Source organism: Astyanax mexicanus, chromosome 11 (assembly GCF_023375975.1).
Source record: "Astyanax mexicanus isolate ESR-SI-001 chromosome 11, AstMex3_surface, whole genome shotgun sequence".
NCBI classification, from domain to species: domain Eukaryota; kingdom Metazoa; phylum Chordata; class Actinopteri; order Characiformes; family Acestrorhamphidae; genus Astyanax; species Astyanax mexicanus.
Genome location: NC_064418.1, coordinates 46,368,584 through 46,389,561, shown reverse-complemented (window position 1 = coordinate 46,389,561; position 20,978 = coordinate 46,368,584). Strand labels below are relative to the sequence as shown.

Sequence of the window (20,978 nt, the reverse complement as noted above, 5' to 3'; positions counted from 1 at the left end):
GCCATCAAACCAAACTGAACTGCTTGAATTTTTGCACCAGGAGTAAAGGAGCATAAAGCTATCCAAAAGCAGTGTGTAAGACTGGTGGAGGAGAACATGATGCCAAGATGCATGAAAAAAAAACTGTGAATGATAACCAGGGTTATTCTACAAAATATTGATTTCTGAACTCTTAAAACTTTACGAATATGAACTTGTTTTCTCTGCATTATTTGAGGTCTGAAAGTTCTGCGTCTTTTTTGTTATTTCAGCCATTTCTCATTTTCTTCACATAAATGCTCTAAATGACGATATTAAAACGTTTTTATTTGGAATTTGGGAGAAATGTTGTCTGTAGTTTATAGAATAAAACAACAAATGTTCATTTTACTTAAACATAAACCTATAAATAGCAAAATAAAAAAAATAAAAAACTGATTCAGAAACTGAAGTGGTCACTTAATCTTTTTTTTTTTACAGAGCTGTATATATTATTTAACAAGGACATCCTTCTATGTTAATAACGTTTCATACAGACTCTTATTTATTCTCTCCCTCCTTTGCTCCTCCTTTGACTCCTCCCACTCTCAGTTCAGCAGAATTTGTATCTGTTTATTCTGCAGCTGGACTCAGTGTAAGTGTGTGTGTGTGTGTTTGAAGAGCTGTTGTTAATCTTATTTATGCTGGATTGTGTGTGTGTGTTATTTTGTGCGGTATCTATACAGTCCAGGCTCTTTAAGACACACCCTTACTGTGTACGTTCTCTCTCAGATAGAGGCAGGAAGTTCCCTGCTGTTGTTCAGCTGCTGTTGGGGACGCTGGTGTATTCACTGCTGGAGAGTTGCTGAGGTGTAGAATGGCTGAGGGCGGTCTCTCAGTGGACCAGTTCAGCTGTCCAGTATGTCTGGACCTCCTGAAGGAACCAGTGGCCATTCCATGTGGACACAGCTACTGTAAGGTGTGTATTAATGACTGCTGGGATCAGGAAGATCTGAAGGGTGTGTACAGCTGCCCTCAGTGCAGACGCTCCTTCAGACCGAGGCCTGTGGTGGGTAAGAACACCATGCTGGCTGAAGTGGTGGAGAAGCTGAGGAAAACTGAGCTCCAGGATGTTGGTCCTGCTTGTGGTCCTGCTGGACCTGGAGATGTGGAGTGTGATTTCTGCACTGGGAGGAAACTCAAGGCTGTGAAGTCCTGCCTGGTGTGTCTGGTCTCTTTCTGTGGGACTCACCTCCAGCCTCATTATTCAGTTCCTGCCCTGAAGAATCACAAGCTGATCAAAGCCTCCAGATACCTGCAGGAGCAGATCTGCTCTCAACACGAGAAGCTGCTGGAGGTTTACTGTCGCACTGATCAGCAGTGTATCTGCATGCTGTGCACCATGGATCAACATAAAGGACATGATGCAGTATGCGCTACAGCTGAAAGAGCTGAGCAGCAGGTGAGAACACTCTACACGTATTTTATATATATATTCAAGTATTTTATATATATATATAAAGTACTGTGCAAAGGTTTTAGGCACCATAGCAAATTACACTAATTTATTTATCTCAGCAATAAGAGTGTTTGTACCTAAAAAACACTTTAAACACATGCAAATAAACATACATATGCACCAAGGAATTCTCATTTTTAACTAAGTATTATATGTGTTATACCCTGTGAGCCAAGCTGAAGAACAAAGTGTAGAGATTCCAGATTTCTCCTGGACGATTTCTCTCAGCCAGCATGTGTATATTATGTTCAGTTCTGTCAGCAGCTCACCTGCTTTACCACATTCACCAATTCATCAATTTATCAATTGTTGTAGAAATGAAAATGAAAGGTGGGCTACCCCCACCTCTCGTCCGGGGTACAACTCCCCTCCGTGTTCGTTTGATAGAGAGAGTCAGACAGGTGGAGTGAAGTTGAAAGCAAACCAAGTATTTATTACAAAGTACTGGATCCAGGAGAACATACAAAACCAATTATTAGCTGTCTCAGTATAAGTTCTGACCCCCCTCTGATCTCACTCCATGTTTATACCCCAAATGACGTGAAGCCTGCTGATGAGGCGTTGCTAAAATCATCTCATATGTTAGTGTTCAAGTTTCACAGGTCTGACCGGACCACTAATGTTTGGCCTTGATTGTGTCCAGCCGGACAGTGTGGTATTGTTTCAGGAATTGACTGGGTCCAGTCAGACAGTGTGATATTGTTCCAGTAATTAGACAGTGCCGCCCTCCCTATGTGCGCGCGTCCTCCCGCTTTGGTAGGTGAAGGACTTTGCACGCACAGAGAGAAAGGCCACACTGTTCGTCCTGAAGCCTCCTTTGTATCAATTTAGTTCATCCAGAGTGCACTAGCTGATGATTGATGGCCGTTAGTCAAAGACATGCAGTAAACAAAATGCTTCAAGCATGAGCTACACAAGTCTCACAATAGATTTCATATGTTATATGTTAATGTGTTAGTGGCGCGTGGTTAGACCGCCATACAATAGACCCTATGTGTTAGTAAACGCCTTATGTATCATGTGGGTTAATTTGTCACAATAGAGTCTGTGTTAGTCACATGCCTGATCAAACAATGTTTTACTATATATGTAAAGAATATATTGTGATCATTGGTTAATCTTCTATATAGATGTGTGTAAAATACACTGTGAGTAATAAAAATGATCAAATACAATGTGAGTATTGGTTATGCATATAGAATACAAGGTTTCACACAATGATTATGTAATTATAGATACTAAGATAAGTAATCATAACTGAAAGATATTTGTCAATACACCCAAAGTATAATAAACAGTTACTCTTCACAATTTACCAAACCAGGTGTTGATTAATATGATGAGAACTAAAAAAATCTCGTGAGATATTTTTAGACAGACAAAGCTCTGCTTTTTGTAAAATTGCTGTTTGTATTTATTGTAATGCTGTAATGTGTTTTACTGAGCTAATAAACACTTACTGCACAGAAAAGAAGCTTTTTCTTTACTGAAATTCCCACAGATGCCTAGAACTTTTGCACAGTACTTTATTTTAATAAATACCACCACATATATTAGATCATGAAGGAGTTAAGGTCATCTTCAGCGACGAGTTCTGTGAAAACCTTGTTCCAAATTTCTTAATTTGCTTCACAGTGAAAATGGTAATAAAATACATTACACTTTTACTGCTAGGACATTACATTTACTGAACAAACTGGGAATCCAGTCTGCGTCTGGTCCCTGTAGACACATAACTATTAGTATTAGACATTATCTTGACGTAAAATGTTTGTCGTCTGATGTCATGACCAACATTCAACCTGAAATTAACGTCTACTGACGTTGGTGACGTTTGGCTGCTCTGTGAACTCAATGAAGGCAGTCTGAGACGCTTGGGTGAAGAGAAATTGAAGGACCTACCAAATGGGTGCACTGGTTGAGCAGACTAGATGTTCAACTGGTGATTAATACTGCTTAGTTGTTTTTAAAAATTAGTATTATCCCAAGAACTGTCATTGTTTTGCAGAAGCTGTTGCTGAACGCAAAGAAGGAATACCAACAAAAAATCCAGGAGCGAGAGAAGGAGCTCAACAAGCTGAGGAATGTAGTGGATTCTCACAAGGTAAGTCTGGAGCAGAGCAGAAAAACAACAGCTGATAACTGATAACACACCACCCCCCTGTCAGGGTCACTGTGTGCTGAAAGTGACCCATCACCCAAATGATAGCAGTAGCTGCTCTGGTGGTTTTGTCTCCTGTGGGGTTCTGAGTATTATAATAATAGAGGTATACAGAGAAACAGATACAGAACTACAGTCTACAGATTGTCCTATATGCTGCACTATGTAAACTAGATTATGTTGTTTCTGACTCACTGAAGTACAGAGTCCTCTCACTCTCTGTGCACTAACAGCGCTCTGCTCAGGCAGCAGTGAGGGACACTGAGAAGATCTTTACAGAGCTGATCCGCTGTTTTGAGATGAAACGCTCTGAGGACTTAGAGCTGATCAGAGATCAGGAGAAAGCTGCAGTGAGTCGAGCTGAAAGAGTCCAGAAGCAGCTGGAGGAGGAGATCGCTGAACTGAGGAGGAGAAACTCTGAGCTGGAGGAGCTTTTAAACACGGAGGACCACGTCCATTTCCTTCAGGTAACAGAACAGCTAGTTTCAGTACTGCTTTCATTTGAGCTCTCTTGGGCTAAGTTTACACTGCATGAAAAAGTGTACAAATCTGATGTTTCTTTTTAGTCTGTTCACACTTTCTTTTTAGTGTCATCTATATTCGAGATTCTGAAAAGTTTACTCTCCTAAACTGATGCTCATGTGCTTCACATGAAGTTTCGGTTTCATCTTCTCCAGCATCACTGGAGCTATCAAGCAGTTCCAGTGACTGCAGTCTGGCTAATCCAGAGACTGTAAAAAAGATGGACGCTGTGTCTCCGTTCCCATTCATTCAATGAAAATGGAGCCAAAATCTTCCGCCATGTTGGCGATCCTGATACCCGAGTCTGTAGAGCGCAATAGAGACCAGAGGAGGGAGAAAGACTGTGGAGAGACAGCCTACTCATTTAAATAACCCCGCCCCTGAGGGCTGCCTCCACAGAGCTATACACAGTCTATGGTCCCACCCATGCAGTCATTGGTCCCACCCCGGCTAGGTGTAACCCAGCCCTTTTACACACCAATAACCACACCTTTTAAAATAGAGCTGAATAACAAATTCTGTGGGGATATAAACATACCTGTCAAGTTTTAGATTTAAAAATAAGGGAGTCCGCTTAAAGTCGTCCCACCAGCCCAACGAAGGTTCAGTATCACTTACATTTTAAGACAGGTTTACAAAAAATCTAAAATAACCACATGTGAATCATTTACACACTACAATTAGATTATCAGGATCTGAAATGCTGTGTACATTCCTACATATGCCATTCTTTAATACAGCCAAATTAAAAAACCTTTTCTAGATATTTAAAAAAAAGTTAAGATTTCATGTATTTTTTGGCATAAATGCACTCTTTTATATAATATATCTTTTATTTATATAATAGATTTAAAATTGAACAAGGGGTGCACAAATTCTGCAAAATGACTGTAGGTGACCTAAAATAGTATCATGAGCTTTTACTAAAATTAGTCCTAAGGGGCCTACACAATTAATAATTTTTAATTAATACTTCTTTCTTTTGATCACTCCACCCCTGATCAGTTCAGTTAATTTCGGTCCTCTCCACATGTGTAGGTAAACTGAGTCACAAGCTGTAATTTTTTTATTTTAAAAGGTTTAATCTGTGTGTTTTATTTCGGAAACGAGTATTTTTAAGCAGCTATCAGAAAAATCTCATCACAGTTTACATGATTAGCCAACCCTTACCTTTCTTTAAGAAAAATCGCTGTATATCCAGCTCCGACTAGCTGCCTGAACTCACAGCGACGGGGGGGGCTTCCCCACGCTGTCCCTCCTTTGCAAGCTGATTGGCTGTTTCTCCTGAAAGGCGGGACTTTCTCCTTGAATCGGCTCCACGATTGGTTAAGAGACACAGAGCGGTCAGTGCCCTGTCTCCTCAATAATATATATTTTTTTATTTTAATATAATACGGGAAATTTACGGGAAAATACTAATACGGGAGGACGGCGGGAAAGAGGAGTAAAATACGGTAGTTTCCCGGCCAAAACGGGAGACTTGACAGGTATGGATATAAACATTTAACAATATAAGCAGAGGTTACACTAGCTGTTACATTTAAATAATAGAGGTAGAATTACAGTATATTAGAAAAAAACGTGATTGAAAGTTGTCTGTTTTGCCATTGAAACCTATGGGGATGGGTGGGGTTACACAGCTTTCTGAAGCCGAACAGCAGGGGGCGCCCGACCTGTGGCGGCTTCACTTTTGAGACACGATGCTCTGTCCAGCTACACACAGTAGGGGTGTCACGATTCTCTAAATCCTTGATTTTATTTTATTTCCAATTTTAGGGTCACGATTCGATTCGATTCTCAATTTTCTTTTTTTTTTACTTTTACGATTTTCTTTAGTTATTTTATTATTGTTTTTTATATATATATATATATATATATATATATATATATATATATATATATATATATTTACAAATATATTACATGAACTTTTTACTGGAAACATGCTCACATATTGTGCTTCTTTTGTAGCGTAGCTTAGCGGGAGGGGTCGTCGATCCTCTTTTTGACTTCGAGGCTCGAGACCATGCCATAATTTTGATCGATTTTGATAAAATATCGAAATCGTGACACCCCTAGTACACAGTCTATGGGCTAATCACTGAGAATCTGTTTAAGATCACTGTTAAAAGGACCCATTATTTGGACATATGCCCTCTTTGGTTTACATTCTTCTTTTCTTTACATTTTGTAAGCTTTTTCAAGCTTCAAAACTATTCATACCCTTTTAACTTATTTTTTATACCCTTTAAACATCTTGTCATCTTACTACTACAAACCTAAATAAATTTTAATGAGATTTTAATAATAGATGTATTATTAATGTGTTTAATAACAACACAAAATAGCACATCATTGTGAAGTGGAGCAAAAATGATACTTGGTTTTCAAAATTTTAATCAAACAAAAATCTGCAGTGCAAAATTTTTCAGCCCCTCCTTTATCAATACTTAGTAGAGCCACATTTTGCTGTAAATACATCTGCAAGTCTTTTGAGGTTTGTCTCTACCAGCTTTGCGCATCTACTGACTGAGATTTTTGCTTATTCTTCTTTACAAAACAGCTGGAAGGTGAATCTCATTCCCAGTCTCAAGTCTTTTGCTGCCTCCAACAGGTTTTTTCTCCAGGATTACCCTGGAATATATTTATCTCCATCCATCTCGCCATCAACTCTGACCAGCTTCCTTAATTTGTCTCTGCTGAAGAAAAGCATCCCCACAGCATGATGCTGCCACCACCATGTTTCACAGTGGGGATGGTGTGTTCAAGGCGATGAGCAATGTTACTTTTCCGCCACACAAAGCACTTTATATTTAGTTTAATTTGGTTTTGAATGGTTTACTTCTTGCCACACATCCATAAAGTTTTAACTGCTGTGTGAATATAATTTTTTGTGAGAATGGATTCTGGTAATTTCTTCTTCTATCTTTGTTCCCTCTCCGTGTAGAGTTTCCAGTCTCTCTCAGATCCTCTGGCTTCTACAGTCTTTCCCTCGGTCCCTCCTGTCCACAGTTTTGAGGAGGTAGTGAAGTCTGTGACTGCGCTGAGAAGTAAAGTGGAAGAACTGTGTAATGTGGAGATCAAAAGCACAGCAGTTATAGGTAGAGTACTGGGATTTATTGTGATGTGTTGTGATTGCTGGTGCAAATATTGAAAATATAAAACTTATATTTTATATTTAAAAAAAATATAAAAATTGACAATTGGCCCTAAAATAATATCACAATATTTCAGGGTATTCAGGATAATATTCTTGGCGATATAAAAAAAATACTGAAAAATAGTTGATAAATTTAAAATATATAATTTAAATCGTTTTTAAACATTCAGAAAAAAATCTAAAAACTTTTTTCTATTAGTGTTAACAACAGTAATTTATTAAGTTTGTGTTTTCTCTCTGTCAGATTCCTGTGAGCTCACCCCTGATTCAGCCACAGTGAATAAACCTCCCCAACAAAAGAGAAAGGGGAAACAAGTGGCGACCCACACTAAAAGAGGCCAGCGGCGCTCTCCACGGACTCCCAGATCTGAGGATTGTGTTCAAGGAATGCTTGGAGAGTACTATGTGAGTGGGGTTGAATGGTTATGATGGGCTTTGTGTTGTTTTAAATGATCTACAACAGGGGTGTCCAAACTTTTTTTATTGGGGGCCAGAAGGAGAAATATATTTGAAGTCACGGGCCACAGACTCTGTAATAAAACAAATAATGAAATATACCACTTTAAATAATACTTTTTCCTGATTACTTTCAGTGCACTCTCTCCGCTTGTCTTTGGCCCATTTTTCTGCGCTACAAATGCACACTCTCTCCACTTTTAGACTCTTTGGCCCGTTTTTCTGCGCTATAACTGCTCACTCTCTCCACTTTTAGACTCTTTGGCCCGTTTTTCTGCGCTATAACTGCTCACTCTCTCCACTTTTAGACTCTTTGGCCCGTTTTTCAATTGTTCAATTTAGTTTAATTTTGGTAATATTTACCAAAATATTCTTTGGTAATAACTCTACTCAAATAAAGTAAGTCCTCAGTTAGATGTTTTACAGTGTGTATGCTATGCTGCTAAGATAAAACATGTTATCTGTTTACAGGGTAATTTCCCAGAAGGAGCGTTATTTGGTCCTCGGGTAAGTTCAGGCTTGTCGGGGTCGTCTTAGATCTTGTTCCACAGAGCTCCTTTCATTCAGATGGGGACAATTTACTCATTCAGTATTCTTGGTATCTCTGATTAAATGGCGTATCAAATAAGTTTGTTATCAGAACCATAATATCAGCAGGACGTTATAGTTTAATCGTTTCATTAATATTCTTTACATGCTGTCTATCATATTATCTGCTTCTTTCTTCTTAGGATCCCGGCTGGTACCCATGCCCCCCTAATGCAATGGAGCAATGGGTGCAAGGGTGGGAGACAGTCCAAAACAAGGTAACACACTCACTCATTCACTCATTCACTCATTCACTCACTCACTCACTCACTCACTCACTCAATCCCTCACTCATTTACTCACTCACTCACTCACTTATTCACTCAATTATTTACTCACTCATTCACTCACTCACTCACTTATTCATTCACTTATTTACTCACTCATTCACTCACTCACTCACTCATTCACTCATTCACTCACTCACTCACTCACTCACTCAATCCCTCACTCATTTACTCACTCATTCACTCACTCACTCACTTATTCACTCACTTATTTACTCACTCATTCACTCACTCATTTACTCACTCACTCACTCAATCACTTACTCACTCAATCCCTCACTCACTCATTCACTCACTCACTCACTTATTCACACACTCACTGACTCACTCACTCACTCACTTACTCACTGACTCACTCACTCACTCACACATTCACTCACTCACTCACTTATTCACACACTCACTCACTTATTCACACACTTACTCACACACTCACTCACTCACTCACTTATTCACACACTCACTCACTCACTTATTCACACACTTACTCACTCACTCACTCACTCACTCACTCACTCACTCACACACACACTCACTCACTCACTCACTCACTTATTCACACACTCACTCACTCACTCACTTATTCACACACTCACTCACTCATTCACACACTTACTCACACACTCACTCACTCACTCAATCACTCATTTACTCATTCATTTATTCACTCACTCATTTACTTATTCACTCATTTACTCATTCATTTATTCACTCACTCATTTACTTATTCACTTATTTACTCATTCATTTATTCACTCACTCACTCATTCACACACTCACTCACTCATTCATTGACTCACTCATTCACTCACTCACTCACTCAATCACTTATTCACACACTCACTCACTCACTCACTCACATATTCACTCACTCACTCACTCACTCACTTATTCACACACTCACTCATTCACACACTCACTCACTTACTCACTTATTCACTCACTCACTTATTCACACACTCACTTTTTCACTAATTCACTCGCTCAATTAATCACTAATTCACTCACCCACTTATTCACTCACTCACTCATTCACTCACCCACTCATTCACTTACTTACTTATTCACTCGCTCAATTATTCACTAATTCACTCACTCACTCATTCACCCACTCACTCATTCACTTACTCACTCACTTATTCACTCACTCATTTATTCACTCACTCACTCATTTAATTATTAATTTATTTACTTACTCACTTATTCACTCATTCATTTATTCACTCACTCACTCATTTAATTATTCATTTATTTACTCACTCACTTATTCACTCACTCATTTATTCACTCACTCACTCATTTAATTATTAATTTATTTACTCACTCACTTATTCACTCACTCACTTATTCACGCATTTACTCACTTACTTATTCACTCACTCACTCACTCACTTACTTATTCACTCACTCACTCACTTACTTATTCACTCACTCAATTATTCACTCACTCACTCACTCACTCACTCACTCACTCATTCACTCACTCACTCAATTATTCACTAATTCACTCACTCATTCACTCACTCACTCACTTATTCACTCATTCATTTATTCATTCACTCACTTATTCACACATTTACTCACTCACTCACTCAATCACTCACTCACTCACTGACATTCACTCATTCACTCACTCAAACTCACTCACTCACTTATTCACTTATTCACTCACTCATTCATTCACTTACCTACTTATTCACTTATTCACTCACTCATTCAGTCATTCACTCACACCTGGAGACAATGTAGCACCAGTTATTCACTTCACTGTTTTTTCTTCAGAAGCGAGGGAGGAAGAGAGGTGGTCAGAGCAATAATCCATACTATTATTTCTACTGACCAGAGCAACGACTGAACAACTGCAGAGCCCTGGAGCCGTGTGACACACATGATAATAACTGTGATGAGTGACAGTTTTATACCAATATTATGATCATAATTCTAAGGATGCACAGAATATTCAGCAACTGATATTATTTTGACATCATATCATAAAATAAAAAAAACATTTTACAATTAGTGTTGTTAAAATAAATATTTGATAATTCATGTATTCCATTTATACAGTTTTTAATAAAATCACATGACACATGTGAATATACAGCACATACTACTCTTTTTAATGTGATTTTTTCAGATAATGTTACAGCTTTTCTCCATTTACAAGGCACATCTCTCAAAACTATCCCTCCATGTCTCTGAACTGTAAACACAAAACTCATTTTTTTTAAACTAAATTCACAAAACCTTTGACTCTTCTTGCAAAAACAAACTGTTGCCTCCAAACTGTTTAAACAGTGCTCAAAAGCAAACAATATTGTGTCAGATCAGACCCTGAGTCCACCAAAATGAAAAACACCACTGAACAGTCATTACACACAACATAGAAAACACAATGATCATAGAATAAAGTCTTTAGAAATAAACTTTACAAACTTTACAAAAATGCATTTTCAAAAAACTCATATTAAGCACTTATAGAACATATTCTACTTAAGCAATAGAACACGAGAGGGAGTGTGATATCGCGAATAACGTGATGTTATTCGTGATAACACACGACCTCGAGTGTTCTATTGCTTTTATACAACTTTTTTTTTTTTCAAAATATATACAGAAAACAAATCAAAGAACTTTAAGAAATTCAGTTTGAATATGGACTGTGCCTTCCGCCAAAAAGTAGTTCCACAACAACTGTAACAGAACTGAAACTTGACTACAAAACGGTGTATGGTTCATACAGACTAACACCACGAAAGTTAGCTTGAAATGAAAAGTGGGAATAGTGAAGATGTGAAGAACGTTAGGAGCGTGAAATAACGCTAATACTCTCCTCTCCTGCTCCGTGGAGTCGTCTTCAGGTGAAAGCTGCGCATTTTTTGAGTATTTCTGCTTGTTTTCCTGGGTGGTGTTGGTTTTAGCTAGCCGGCTGGACTGTGGTTAGTTTAGCGTAGCTTGCTTTAGCTCAGCATTAGCTTAGCCTAGCCTGGCTGGTTAAGTTAGCGTTCTGGCTGTCATACGGCAGGAACCGAGCGATTTTCTTTCCCTTTTTCCGCAAAAGACGAGCCAGAGCTGCGGGCGAGCGTGCCGCGGCTGAGCGCTAGTCTGTGCTAAGCTAATGCTGCTACGGGTGTCCTGTGTGTATACGCCGTTACTCGGCAACGCGTCGGCGGAGTGATACAAGTTTAGTGTGAGAAGGCCGTGATGTTATCACGAATATCAGCACGGCTAGAACACTTCTCAACCAATCAGATTGTGAGGTCGAAACAAACTGTTGTATAAAAAAAAAAATACATGCACTACTAGTCCTACAGGTATATTAAAAAATGAATGTAATGAACACCTTTGTATTGAGTCGTAATGCAAACGTGCAATTACCTGTTCTCCTCTCTGAATACAGTTTTTCCACATTGTATTCACACAAAATATGAAACTGTGCACACAAATCCAAAAACAGGAAGCTCATGTGTCGACATTGTGACTACAAACTGCTAAACTCTAAACACAACTCCACGTGTTCTCACTCAAATATCATTCTAAATCACAGCTTTACAAATCACTAAACAAAAATTGCATCATTTAGTACAGCTTGATCACCTGAGAATCACTGACCTTATACATAAATACATAAATAATAAATATATTTTTGTTTCCTTTTTGTATGTGAACTGATCTTCCTTGTCATGTTTCTCATTGTACTTACAAAAGTGAACACAGACTTACAGAGTTTTGCAACCTTACTACATACAGTAAAAATGGCTTACATTTGTGTCACATTTACCTGTAGTACTGTAATGCTATATCGGGGGGGTTCTACACCGTAACAAATAAATATAAAGAACAGAAAGCCAACATATTTCCATGGACTTGTATGCATTTGAATTTGTACAGTGGCCTCGTGAAGTCAAAATCATAACCAAATACTTCTGATAACAGTGATTTGAATTTATCATGTCAGTGTTTATTTGATGCTCTGCAAGAGATAATCATATAAATATCTGTGTTTTGTTTTGGTGGAAGGAATCAGTTTTTCTAGAGATTTGTGAAATTTCAACAAAGCATTTCATAATTTTCAGTTTGTGTTTAGAGTTTTAAGAAACTGTGCCAAATTTAAACATTTGAGAAAAAACTGTATTTGGACTATGCTGGACACAGTGAATTGGCTTAGGCTGGGCTGAACTCAAAATCCTGCTTCCTTCATGGTCAAACTGTTGACAAGAACATGGTCTGTGAAAGTTGCTCGTATTTCATCTGAAATTTTTGTTTTTTTTGTCTCATACCTCTTTTTCCTCCACTTACTCCTCTTCTTCCTCTTCCACCTCTTCCTCTGCCTTGCTGATTGCCTCTTCATAGTGAAACCTCAATAACCAGGGCTCCTTTTACTAGATATATTGGTTTCTTCACATCATTAAGACACGAGTGTGATCAATTTTGAGTTGCTGTGTTTAAGTGTTTAAGTTGAGACTTTGCTTTCACTGAGTTTCACTTTTGCTATCTACCTTTACCATAATGCAAATGAAGTGCATCACAGTGCAAAATGTGTTTTATTGGGTGAAAATATGTTTGTAAGTTTATCCAGTGTCTAACCAGGTGAAAAGTGCTTAAGGTTCTGCCAAAAAAGTGAACATTTCAATAAATGGGTTCAGGGCACTGAGCCTTTGGTTCAGACAACAGGGTTCAGTGTTTTAGCAATTGAGAAAAATACTGTAATAATGTATATAAGTATAATAAACATATAATTATATTGGTGAAAGCGTGCAAATAATTTTTTAATAATTGTTTCTATCTGCATTCAGATCAAAAAAGTAAAATTGAAATGTTTATTTCATGTTTATTGTATTAAAGATTGTTTGATGTTTAAACAGGTTTGGAACACAGTCAGCAGGGGGCGATCTGACCACCTTAAATCTATGACCCCATGTTTGTTCTGTGTGTGTGTTGGTTTAAAGCCCATGGGGGAAAAACACACAGCAGAGTGGGCACTGAAGGTGACTCAGGTCTGACAGGATGAAGGTGTGTGTGAGAGAGGGTCAGGCAGGTGTGTGTGTGTGTGTGTGTGTGTGTGTGTGTGTGTGTGAGAGAGGGTCAGGCAGTGCTTTCTGGGCCTGCAGGTGATGTAATCCATCCTGATCAGCTGCTGTTTTCTCACCTGAGGCATCGGAACGCTCACCTTGACCCAGGTGCGTCTGCACAAACACACACACACACACACACACACACATATATACACACACACACACACTGAGCTAATCAGGCCTGCTTTACGTCTGTCTGCGCTGAAGGCCTCATGAAGAACCATGGCAGCATGTGGCACTGACCATTAGCATTAACACATCCCTGCTGCAGGTCAGCTGACCTTCCTCTGAGGCTCAGATTAGATTTAGTGTTCTGAGTTTTAAAAAAAAAGTCTAATTCCACCAGTTCTTCTCTGTGCCTCAGTCCATTTAAAATGAACCAAACTAAATTAGGGGAAAACTCTTAAACTCCAACTCATTTCAGACGAGAGTAAACAAGCTATAGCTCTGAAAACACAGTTAGACTGAGTGAAGCTCAGACTTCTCACAGTTATGGTTCCATTTGTGAAAGATTAATAGGAATTTTCTGGGTTCTGAGTGGGGCATTACTCCAGCTGGCCACTAGATAGCAGTGTGTTCATTAGTTTGATCCACAGAGTCTTGGTTTAAGTCAGTTTCTCAGGATCTCACCATGATACAAAAAGGACAGTCACTGAAGCTTCTTCTCTAAACCACTGATCAAAACAACATTATAGAAAATAAATACAAATCAGCTGATACATACTGCAGTGTGTGTTAGGTAGTGTGTATTCCAGTGTGTTAGTGTGAGTTGCAGTGTGTGTGTTGCAGTGTATTAGTGTGTATTAGTGTGTGTTGCTGATTGTTAGTATGTGTTGCAATGTATTAGTGTATGTTGCTGTGTCAGTGTTTGTTGCAGTGTGTGTTGCTTTGTGTCAGTGTATGTGTTAGTGTATGTTGCTGTGTCAGTGTATGTGTCGCAGTGTGTGTTAGTATGTGTTGCAGTGTGTGTTAGTCAGTGTTGGGAGCAACGGCGTTAAAACTAATGGTGTTACTAACGCCTTTACTTTTTCTCAGTAACGAGTAATCTAACTAATTACTCTGACTGTAACTATAACGCCGTTACCATTTCCAACACCCCGTTACTGCACCTTACTTTAGCCGCTCTATGAACTTTTTTTAGCTTCGCTTTGCCCTGGTTAACCCCTCCTCTTTCCGGTGAACTTGAGCTTCTGGTCGCTGTGCCTGTGGTTTGGCGTGGTGAAGTGAGGCACAATTGTGACGATTTGCGTGCTCTAATCAATTCAGTGATTGCCGTGGACAGGCCAAGTTCCGAATTAAGGACGTTAAGCTCTTTTTAGCTGCTCCGGTTTTTGTGGTGCTGCTGCTTTCTCTTTTAGAGCTTAGATTCTCTGCCCGAATCCCACCTGACCTGAGGACCGACCCGAAATCAGGCTCCTATTTTTATTTTATATAAAGCTCTGGTGTGATAATCACAATGTTGCTAAGTAACCAATTATTATTGTTCACTAAAGCGAACGAAATAGCGAAAACTGAAAGTGAAAAAACATTTGTGTTAACTGAATCTAATAAAAACGGTAATTAAAAGGAAAAACATAACTATCTCGAACTGTATTTTGTGTTTATAAAACTAACTAAAACGAACTGAAATTACTGATAGAATACCCTCATTTTTGTGTTTAATTTATTTATAAGCGCTGTTGTACAGCGGAGTTGTACAGCGGGCGGTGTTGTGCCGAGCGCGCGGCACCTCGTGGTCCGTTAGTTCTTGTGTAAAGCGCTCGCGCTAGCCGCAAAATACGACAAAAAAAACGCTCAGAAACTGCAGAACTATGAATGGGATTACAATATGAGCGCGAAAGAGAAACAGGAGATACAGTGTGTGAGAACATTTACCTGTGAGTAGCTCTTACCAGAACACGCAAATCTCTCTCTCTCTCTTACGTTTCTTAGATTGATCTCTCTGATGAGATGTGTAAAAACTAGCAAGCCCACCCTAAAAACTTACTGAACAGAAAAAATAAAAACAAAATCAAATTAAACTATAATAAAAATGAAAAATGTAATCACGTAGCTCTGGGGGCACGTGAACGCCTCCGCGTTTGACTTGCAGCATTGTGTGTAGCTGTTCTTAAAAATCATTTTAATTAAATAATAGTTCTATGCTTTTATGTTACCGTGTTAATTAACATAATTCTGATTATATTTCGCTCATTCAATCAGCCCGAAAACAGACAGTTTATGGGGCGGATCGGGTCGGGCTCATAATGACAGTTTATGGTTGGGGTTGAGTCGGGCTTGGGCAGAATGTGCACGGGCTCCGGCTGGGTCGGATCGGATTTTTTGGGTCTGATCTAACCTCTATTCTCTTTTGGTGACGCTGTTATATTAATACCATTTTAACGGTCATTAGATTGTTGTTTTTGTCCATTATTTTTTTTTTATATATATACATATTTCCTTTGAGTGTGGCTTGGTTTGTTTAATTTCATCCCCAGACGCGTTTTTCCTTTTTTTCCGTTTTTTCCAGTATTACAAGTTTTAGTAATTTTCTTTGGTTGTGTGGAGAATTTTGTTTTATTTTTTTGAAATTCGTTAGATTATATTTTTGTCAACATTTTGGGTTTATTTTCGTTTGTTATTTTTCTAATAATAATAGTAAATGCATAATTGATTTCCTTTTTTTTTTATGGGCGAATAATAAAAAGTAACGCGATACTTTTACTGGTAACTAATTACTTTTATAGTGGAGTAACTCCGTTAGTAACTCAGTTACTTTTTTGGAGAAGTAACGAGTAACTATAACTAATTACTTTTTCAAAGTAACGTGCCCAACACTGGTGTTAGTGTGTGTTGCAGTGTGTTATGTGTTGCAGTGTATTGGTGTGTGTTAGTGTGTGTTGCAGTGTGTTAGTGTGTGTTGCAGTGTGTTAGTGTGTGTTGCAGTGTGTTGCTGTGTGTCAGTGTGTGTGTTAGTATGTGTTGCAGTGTGTGTTGCAGTGTGTTGGTGTGTGTCAGTGTGTGTGTTAGTGTGTGTTGCTGTGTATTAGTGTGTGTTGCAGTGTGTCAGTGTGTGTGTTAGTATGTGTTGCAGTGTGTTAGTGTGTGTGTTAGTGTGTGTTGCAGTGTGTTAGTGTGTGTTGCAGTGTGTTAGTGTGTGTTGCAGTGTGTTAGTGTGTGTTGCAGTGTGTTAGTGTGTGTGTTAGTGTGTGTTGCAGTGTGTCAGTGTGTGCGTTAGTGTGTGTTGCAGTGTGTTAGTGTGTGTGTTAGTGTGTGTTGCAGTGTGTGTGTTAGTATGTGTTGCAGTGTGTTAGTGTGTGTGTTAGTGTGTGTTGCAGTGTGTTAGTGTGTGTGTTAGTGTGTGTTGCAGTGTGTTAGTGTGTGTGTTAGTATGTGTTGCAGTGTGTCAGTGTGTGTGTTAGTGTGTGTTGCAGTGTGTTAGTGTGTGTGTTAGTGTGTGTTGCAGTGTGTTAGTGTGTGTGTTAGTGTGTTGCAGTGTGTTAGTGTGTGTGTTAGTGTGTGTTGCAGTGTGTTAGTGTGTGTGTTAGTGTGTGTTGCAGTGTGTTAGTGTGTGTGTTAGTGTGTGTTGCAGTGTGTTAGTGTGTGTGTTAGTATGTGTTGCAGTGTGTTAGTGTGTGTGTTAGTGTGTGTTGCAGTGTGTCAGTGTGTGTTAGTGTGTGTTGCAGTGTGTTAGTATATGTTAGTATGTGTTGCAGTGTGTTAGTGTGTGTTGAAGTGTGTTAGTGTGTGTTGCAGTGTGTTAGTGTGTGTTGAAGTGTGTTAGTGTGTGTTGCAGTGTGTTAGTGTGTGTGTTAGTGTGTTGCAGTGTGTTAGTGTGTGTGTTAGTGTGTGTTGCAGTGTGTTAGTGTATGTGTTAGTGTGTGTTGCAGTGTGTTAGTGTGTGTGTTAGTATGTGTTGCAGTGTGTCAGTGTGTGTGTTAGTGTGTGTTGCAGTGTGTGTGTTAGTGTGTGTGTTAGTGTGTGTTGCAGTGTGTCAGTGTGTGTGTTAGTGTGTGTTGCAGTGTGTTAGTGTGTGTGTTAGTGTGTGTTGCAGTGTGTCAGTGTGTGTGTTAGTGTGTGTTGCAGTGTGTTAGTGTGTGTTGCAGTGTGTCAGTGTGTGTTGAAGTGTGTTAGTGTGTGTGTTAGTGTGTGTTGCAGTGTGTTAGTGTGTGTTGCAGTGTGTCAGTGTGTGTTGAAGTGTGTTAGTGTGTGTGTTAGTGTGTGTTGCAGTGTGTTAGTGTGTGTTGCAGTGTGTTAGTGTGTGTGTTAGTGTGTGTTGCAGTGTGTTAGTGTGTGTTGCAGTGTGTCAGTGTGTGTTGAAGTGTGTTAGTGTGTGTGTTAGTGTGTGTTGCAGTGTGTTAGTGTGTGTGTTAGTGTGTGTTGCAGTGTGTTATGTGTTGCAGTGTGTCAGTGTGTGTGTTAGTGTGTGTTGCAGTGTGTTAGTGTGTGTGTTAGTGTGTGTTGCAGTGTGTTAGTGTGTGTGTTAGTGTGTGTTGCTGTGTGTGTTGCAGTGTGTTAGTATATGTTAGTGTGTGCAGTGTGTTAGTGTGTGTTGCAGTGTGTTAGTGTGTTGGTGTGTGTTAGTGTGTGCAGTGTGTTAGTGTGTGTTAGTGTGTGTTGCAGTGTGTTAGTGTGTATTAGTGTGTGTTAGTGTGTGTTGCAGTGTATTAGTGTGTGTTGGTTTGTGTTAATGTGTGTTGCAGTGTGTTATTGTGTTGCTGTGTGTGTTAGTATGTGTTGCAGTGTGTTAGTGTGTGTTAGTGTGTGTTGCAGTGTGTTAGTGTGTGTTGGTGTGTGTTGCAGTGTGTTAGTGTGTGTTAGTGTGTGTTGCAGTGTGTTAGTGTGTATTAGTGTGTGTTGCAGTGTGTTAGTGTGTGTTAGTGTGTGTTGGTGTGTGTTGCAGTGTGTTAGTGTGTGTTAGTGTGTGTTGCAGTGTGTTAGTGTGTGTTGCAGTGTATTAGTGTGTGTTAGTGTGTGTTGCAGTGTGTTAGTGTGTGTTGCAGTGTGTTAGTGTGTGTTGCAGTGTGTTAGTGTGTGTTGCTGCGTGTTAGTCTGTGTATTAATGTGTGTTAGTGTGTATTAGTGTGTGTTGCAGTGTGTTAGTGTGTATTAGTGTGTGTGTTTTGGTTAGTAATCTGTGGTGTGATTCAGGCGGTGCAGGATGCAGGCCCTGTTACAGACTGTGTAATTGTATATTACAGAGATCAGAATGGAATTAAAGGGGACTTTAACTGCAGCTGGATTTCTGCAGGCCTCCATTAAGCTCATTAATTTATAGATTTAATTAAATCCGGAGACGCAGCACTGCGGAAAAGTAGCCGCTATAGGCTAATCGGCGGCCGGGTGGCGCGGCGTAACGAGGACTGGGAGGGGGATTAAGTCAGAGAAAGAGAGCCACCGTGGATGAAATGATGCTTTATTTGGCTCAGGGTGGAATAGGGCCTGGATAAAAATCAATAATAATATCTCCCGATTTACAGTCATCAAGGTTTACTTCTCTTTCGAAATGGTTCTCATCAAAGTCCCTCCAGAGCTGCAGCCTGTGTGAAGAATCGATACGACAACGCTGCTATGGTTTTGCTTAATGCATTCAGCCCTCGGCATTGTGCATGTGTGTGTGTGTGTAGGCTTTAGGACCATATCTGAGAGAAGCTTTGTTTCATTAGGAGCTGGAGTCGGGAGCAGGAGGGGATGGAGGAGATGGAGGATCCTCCATCACTCTCAGACTCTCTCATTCCTGAAGACGTGAGCTGATTGTTCTTCCAGACTCTTCTGTTCTGCTGTGGAACGAAAGGTAATGAGGAATCCCTCTTCATTTAGCCCCCCGTTACTGAGAGAGAGAGAGAGAGAGAGAGAGAGAGAGAAAGAGGGATGAATATATAGTGTTTGTGGAGCAGCTGAAGAAGGGCAACACCTTAACCCTTTAACTTCTTCTTCTTTTTATCATTACATCTTTATAAAGGTGTTGAACCCTGATTGTGACATCTCTACCAATCAGCAGAGGCATGTCACGCTAATAAAATCCACTAGACGTCACTGTGTCTTTCAGTAGTGTAATATTTCATTGCTTTTTTGGTCTTCACAGTGTACACAGAGAATACAGAATTTAATATTTAAACATGCCATAACAATGTGAAATTTCTACATGTACAATATAGGCTCTTCCTGTAAATTCAATTAAAATTATTCTTTGAAGATTGATATTTTTATTATTTATACTGTAAAAAATAGCAAATCTTACATTTCCATTTTTTATTTACAATAGAGCATAACACAAATATCAAAAGTTGATTTGTAGGAGTTTATTCAATTCAGTTCAATTTTATTTTATTTCTATAGTGCTTTTTACAACAAAAGTTGTCCTGGTTCCTCTACAGTATGAAACACTATTTTAAGTGGTCAGCCCAATCAGCTCTCCTTTCTGCCCCACCCCTAAACCCATACATCACCCAGTGCATCCCCCAAATTACTACTACCATTTTTTTGTTTTGCATTTTTCAAATTTGAGCTGAGGGTGGAGTCAGTTAAAACTAGCACACTAATACTGTTGGAACACCATAGCAACCACCTAGCAATACTAATATGACTATGAGTGAATAAATATAGCCATGTGTCTTATTTGCAGCTGGAGTGTTTGTGTTATTTGTGTTGTTTTGCTCTGAGGAAGATGAAGAGGAGGAAGATGAGGAGGAGGGTAATATGGAGCATACTGCTGATAAAGGCTGTGGGGACTGAGGGCAGTAGCCGGAGGGTGTGAGGGGCACCGGGGGGCAGTAGCCGGGGGGTGTGGGGTAGCGGGGGTCTGCTCGGCGGTCTCTGGTTGGGTGTTTGAGGGGTCGGCTGTGTAGCTGCGTCTGTGTACAGCTGTGCTCTCAGTCTCACCAGCTGCTGTGTCCCGTCCCTCTGCTCTGGATGCAGAAGGTCACTGTGCTGGGCTTGACCCAGCTCCCACTGCCCCACAGCAACACAGCTGACTCCCAGTGTGAGTGCCCAGACCAGCGGGGGTCACAGTCTGAAAATTATCCATGGAATTATTTAGACAAATATATGTGTTTATGTGTTAGACAAACAGAAATATGTTTTATATTTTTTATATATTCTTACTTAGATGACAGCTTAACACATCTTGGCTTTATTTATTTTCCCAGTCAGCTTTATGAGGTAGAGTCACCTGGAATTCAGGCTTTTAGTTAACAGCTGTGCTGAACTCATCAAGAGTTAATTACTTAAATTTTGTGTCTTTAAATAATGTGTTTGAGAGCATCAGTTGTAA

At 39.4% G+C, this 20,978-nt stretch overlaps 1 protein-coding gene across 2 annotated transcripts; it reads left to right on the top strand.

Annotated features, from left to right (window-relative positions):
* Window positions 1-642: 642 nt before the first annotated feature.
* On the top strand, window positions 643-10,759 carry LOC111194868 (E3 ubiquitin/ISG15 ligase TRIM25-like). Of its 2 annotated transcripts, none has more exons than XM_049484798.1 (8): window positions 643-1,420; window positions 3,486-3,581; window positions 3,872-4,105; window positions 7,108-7,261; window positions 7,565-7,725; window positions 8,248-8,283; window positions 8,508-8,582; window positions 10,437-10,759. In XM_049484798.1, exons 1-8 carry the CDS (start codon window positions 836-838, stop codon window positions 10,488-10,490), a joined length of 1,395 nt encoding a protein of 464 aa, XP_049340755.1. In that variant the 5' UTR covers window positions 643-835; the 3' UTR covers window positions 10,491-10,759. The 2 variants fall into 2 exon arrangements, with proteins under 2 accessions (XP_049340755.1, XP_049340754.1); XM_049484797.1 differs by having other exon boundaries at window positions 645-1,420; window positions 10,434-10,759.
* The last annotated feature ends 10,219 nt before the right edge of the window (window positions 10,760-20,978 follow it).

Bases quoted from the DNA above. Each gene is read 5' to 3' on its own strand.
- LOC111194868 (XM_049484797.1), top strand. From the start codon at position 836: ATGGCTGAGGGCGGTCTCTCAGTGGACCAGTTCAGCTGTCCAGTATGT. The intron at 1,421-3,485 runs GTGAGAACACTC...ATTGTTTTGCAG, and splicing joins CTGAAAGAGCTGAGCAGCAG to AAGCTGTTGCTGAACGCAAA. The intron at 7,262-7,564 runs GTAGAGTACTGG...TCTCTCTGTCAG, and splicing joins CAAAAGCACAGCAGTTATAG to ATTCCTGTGAGCTCACCCCT.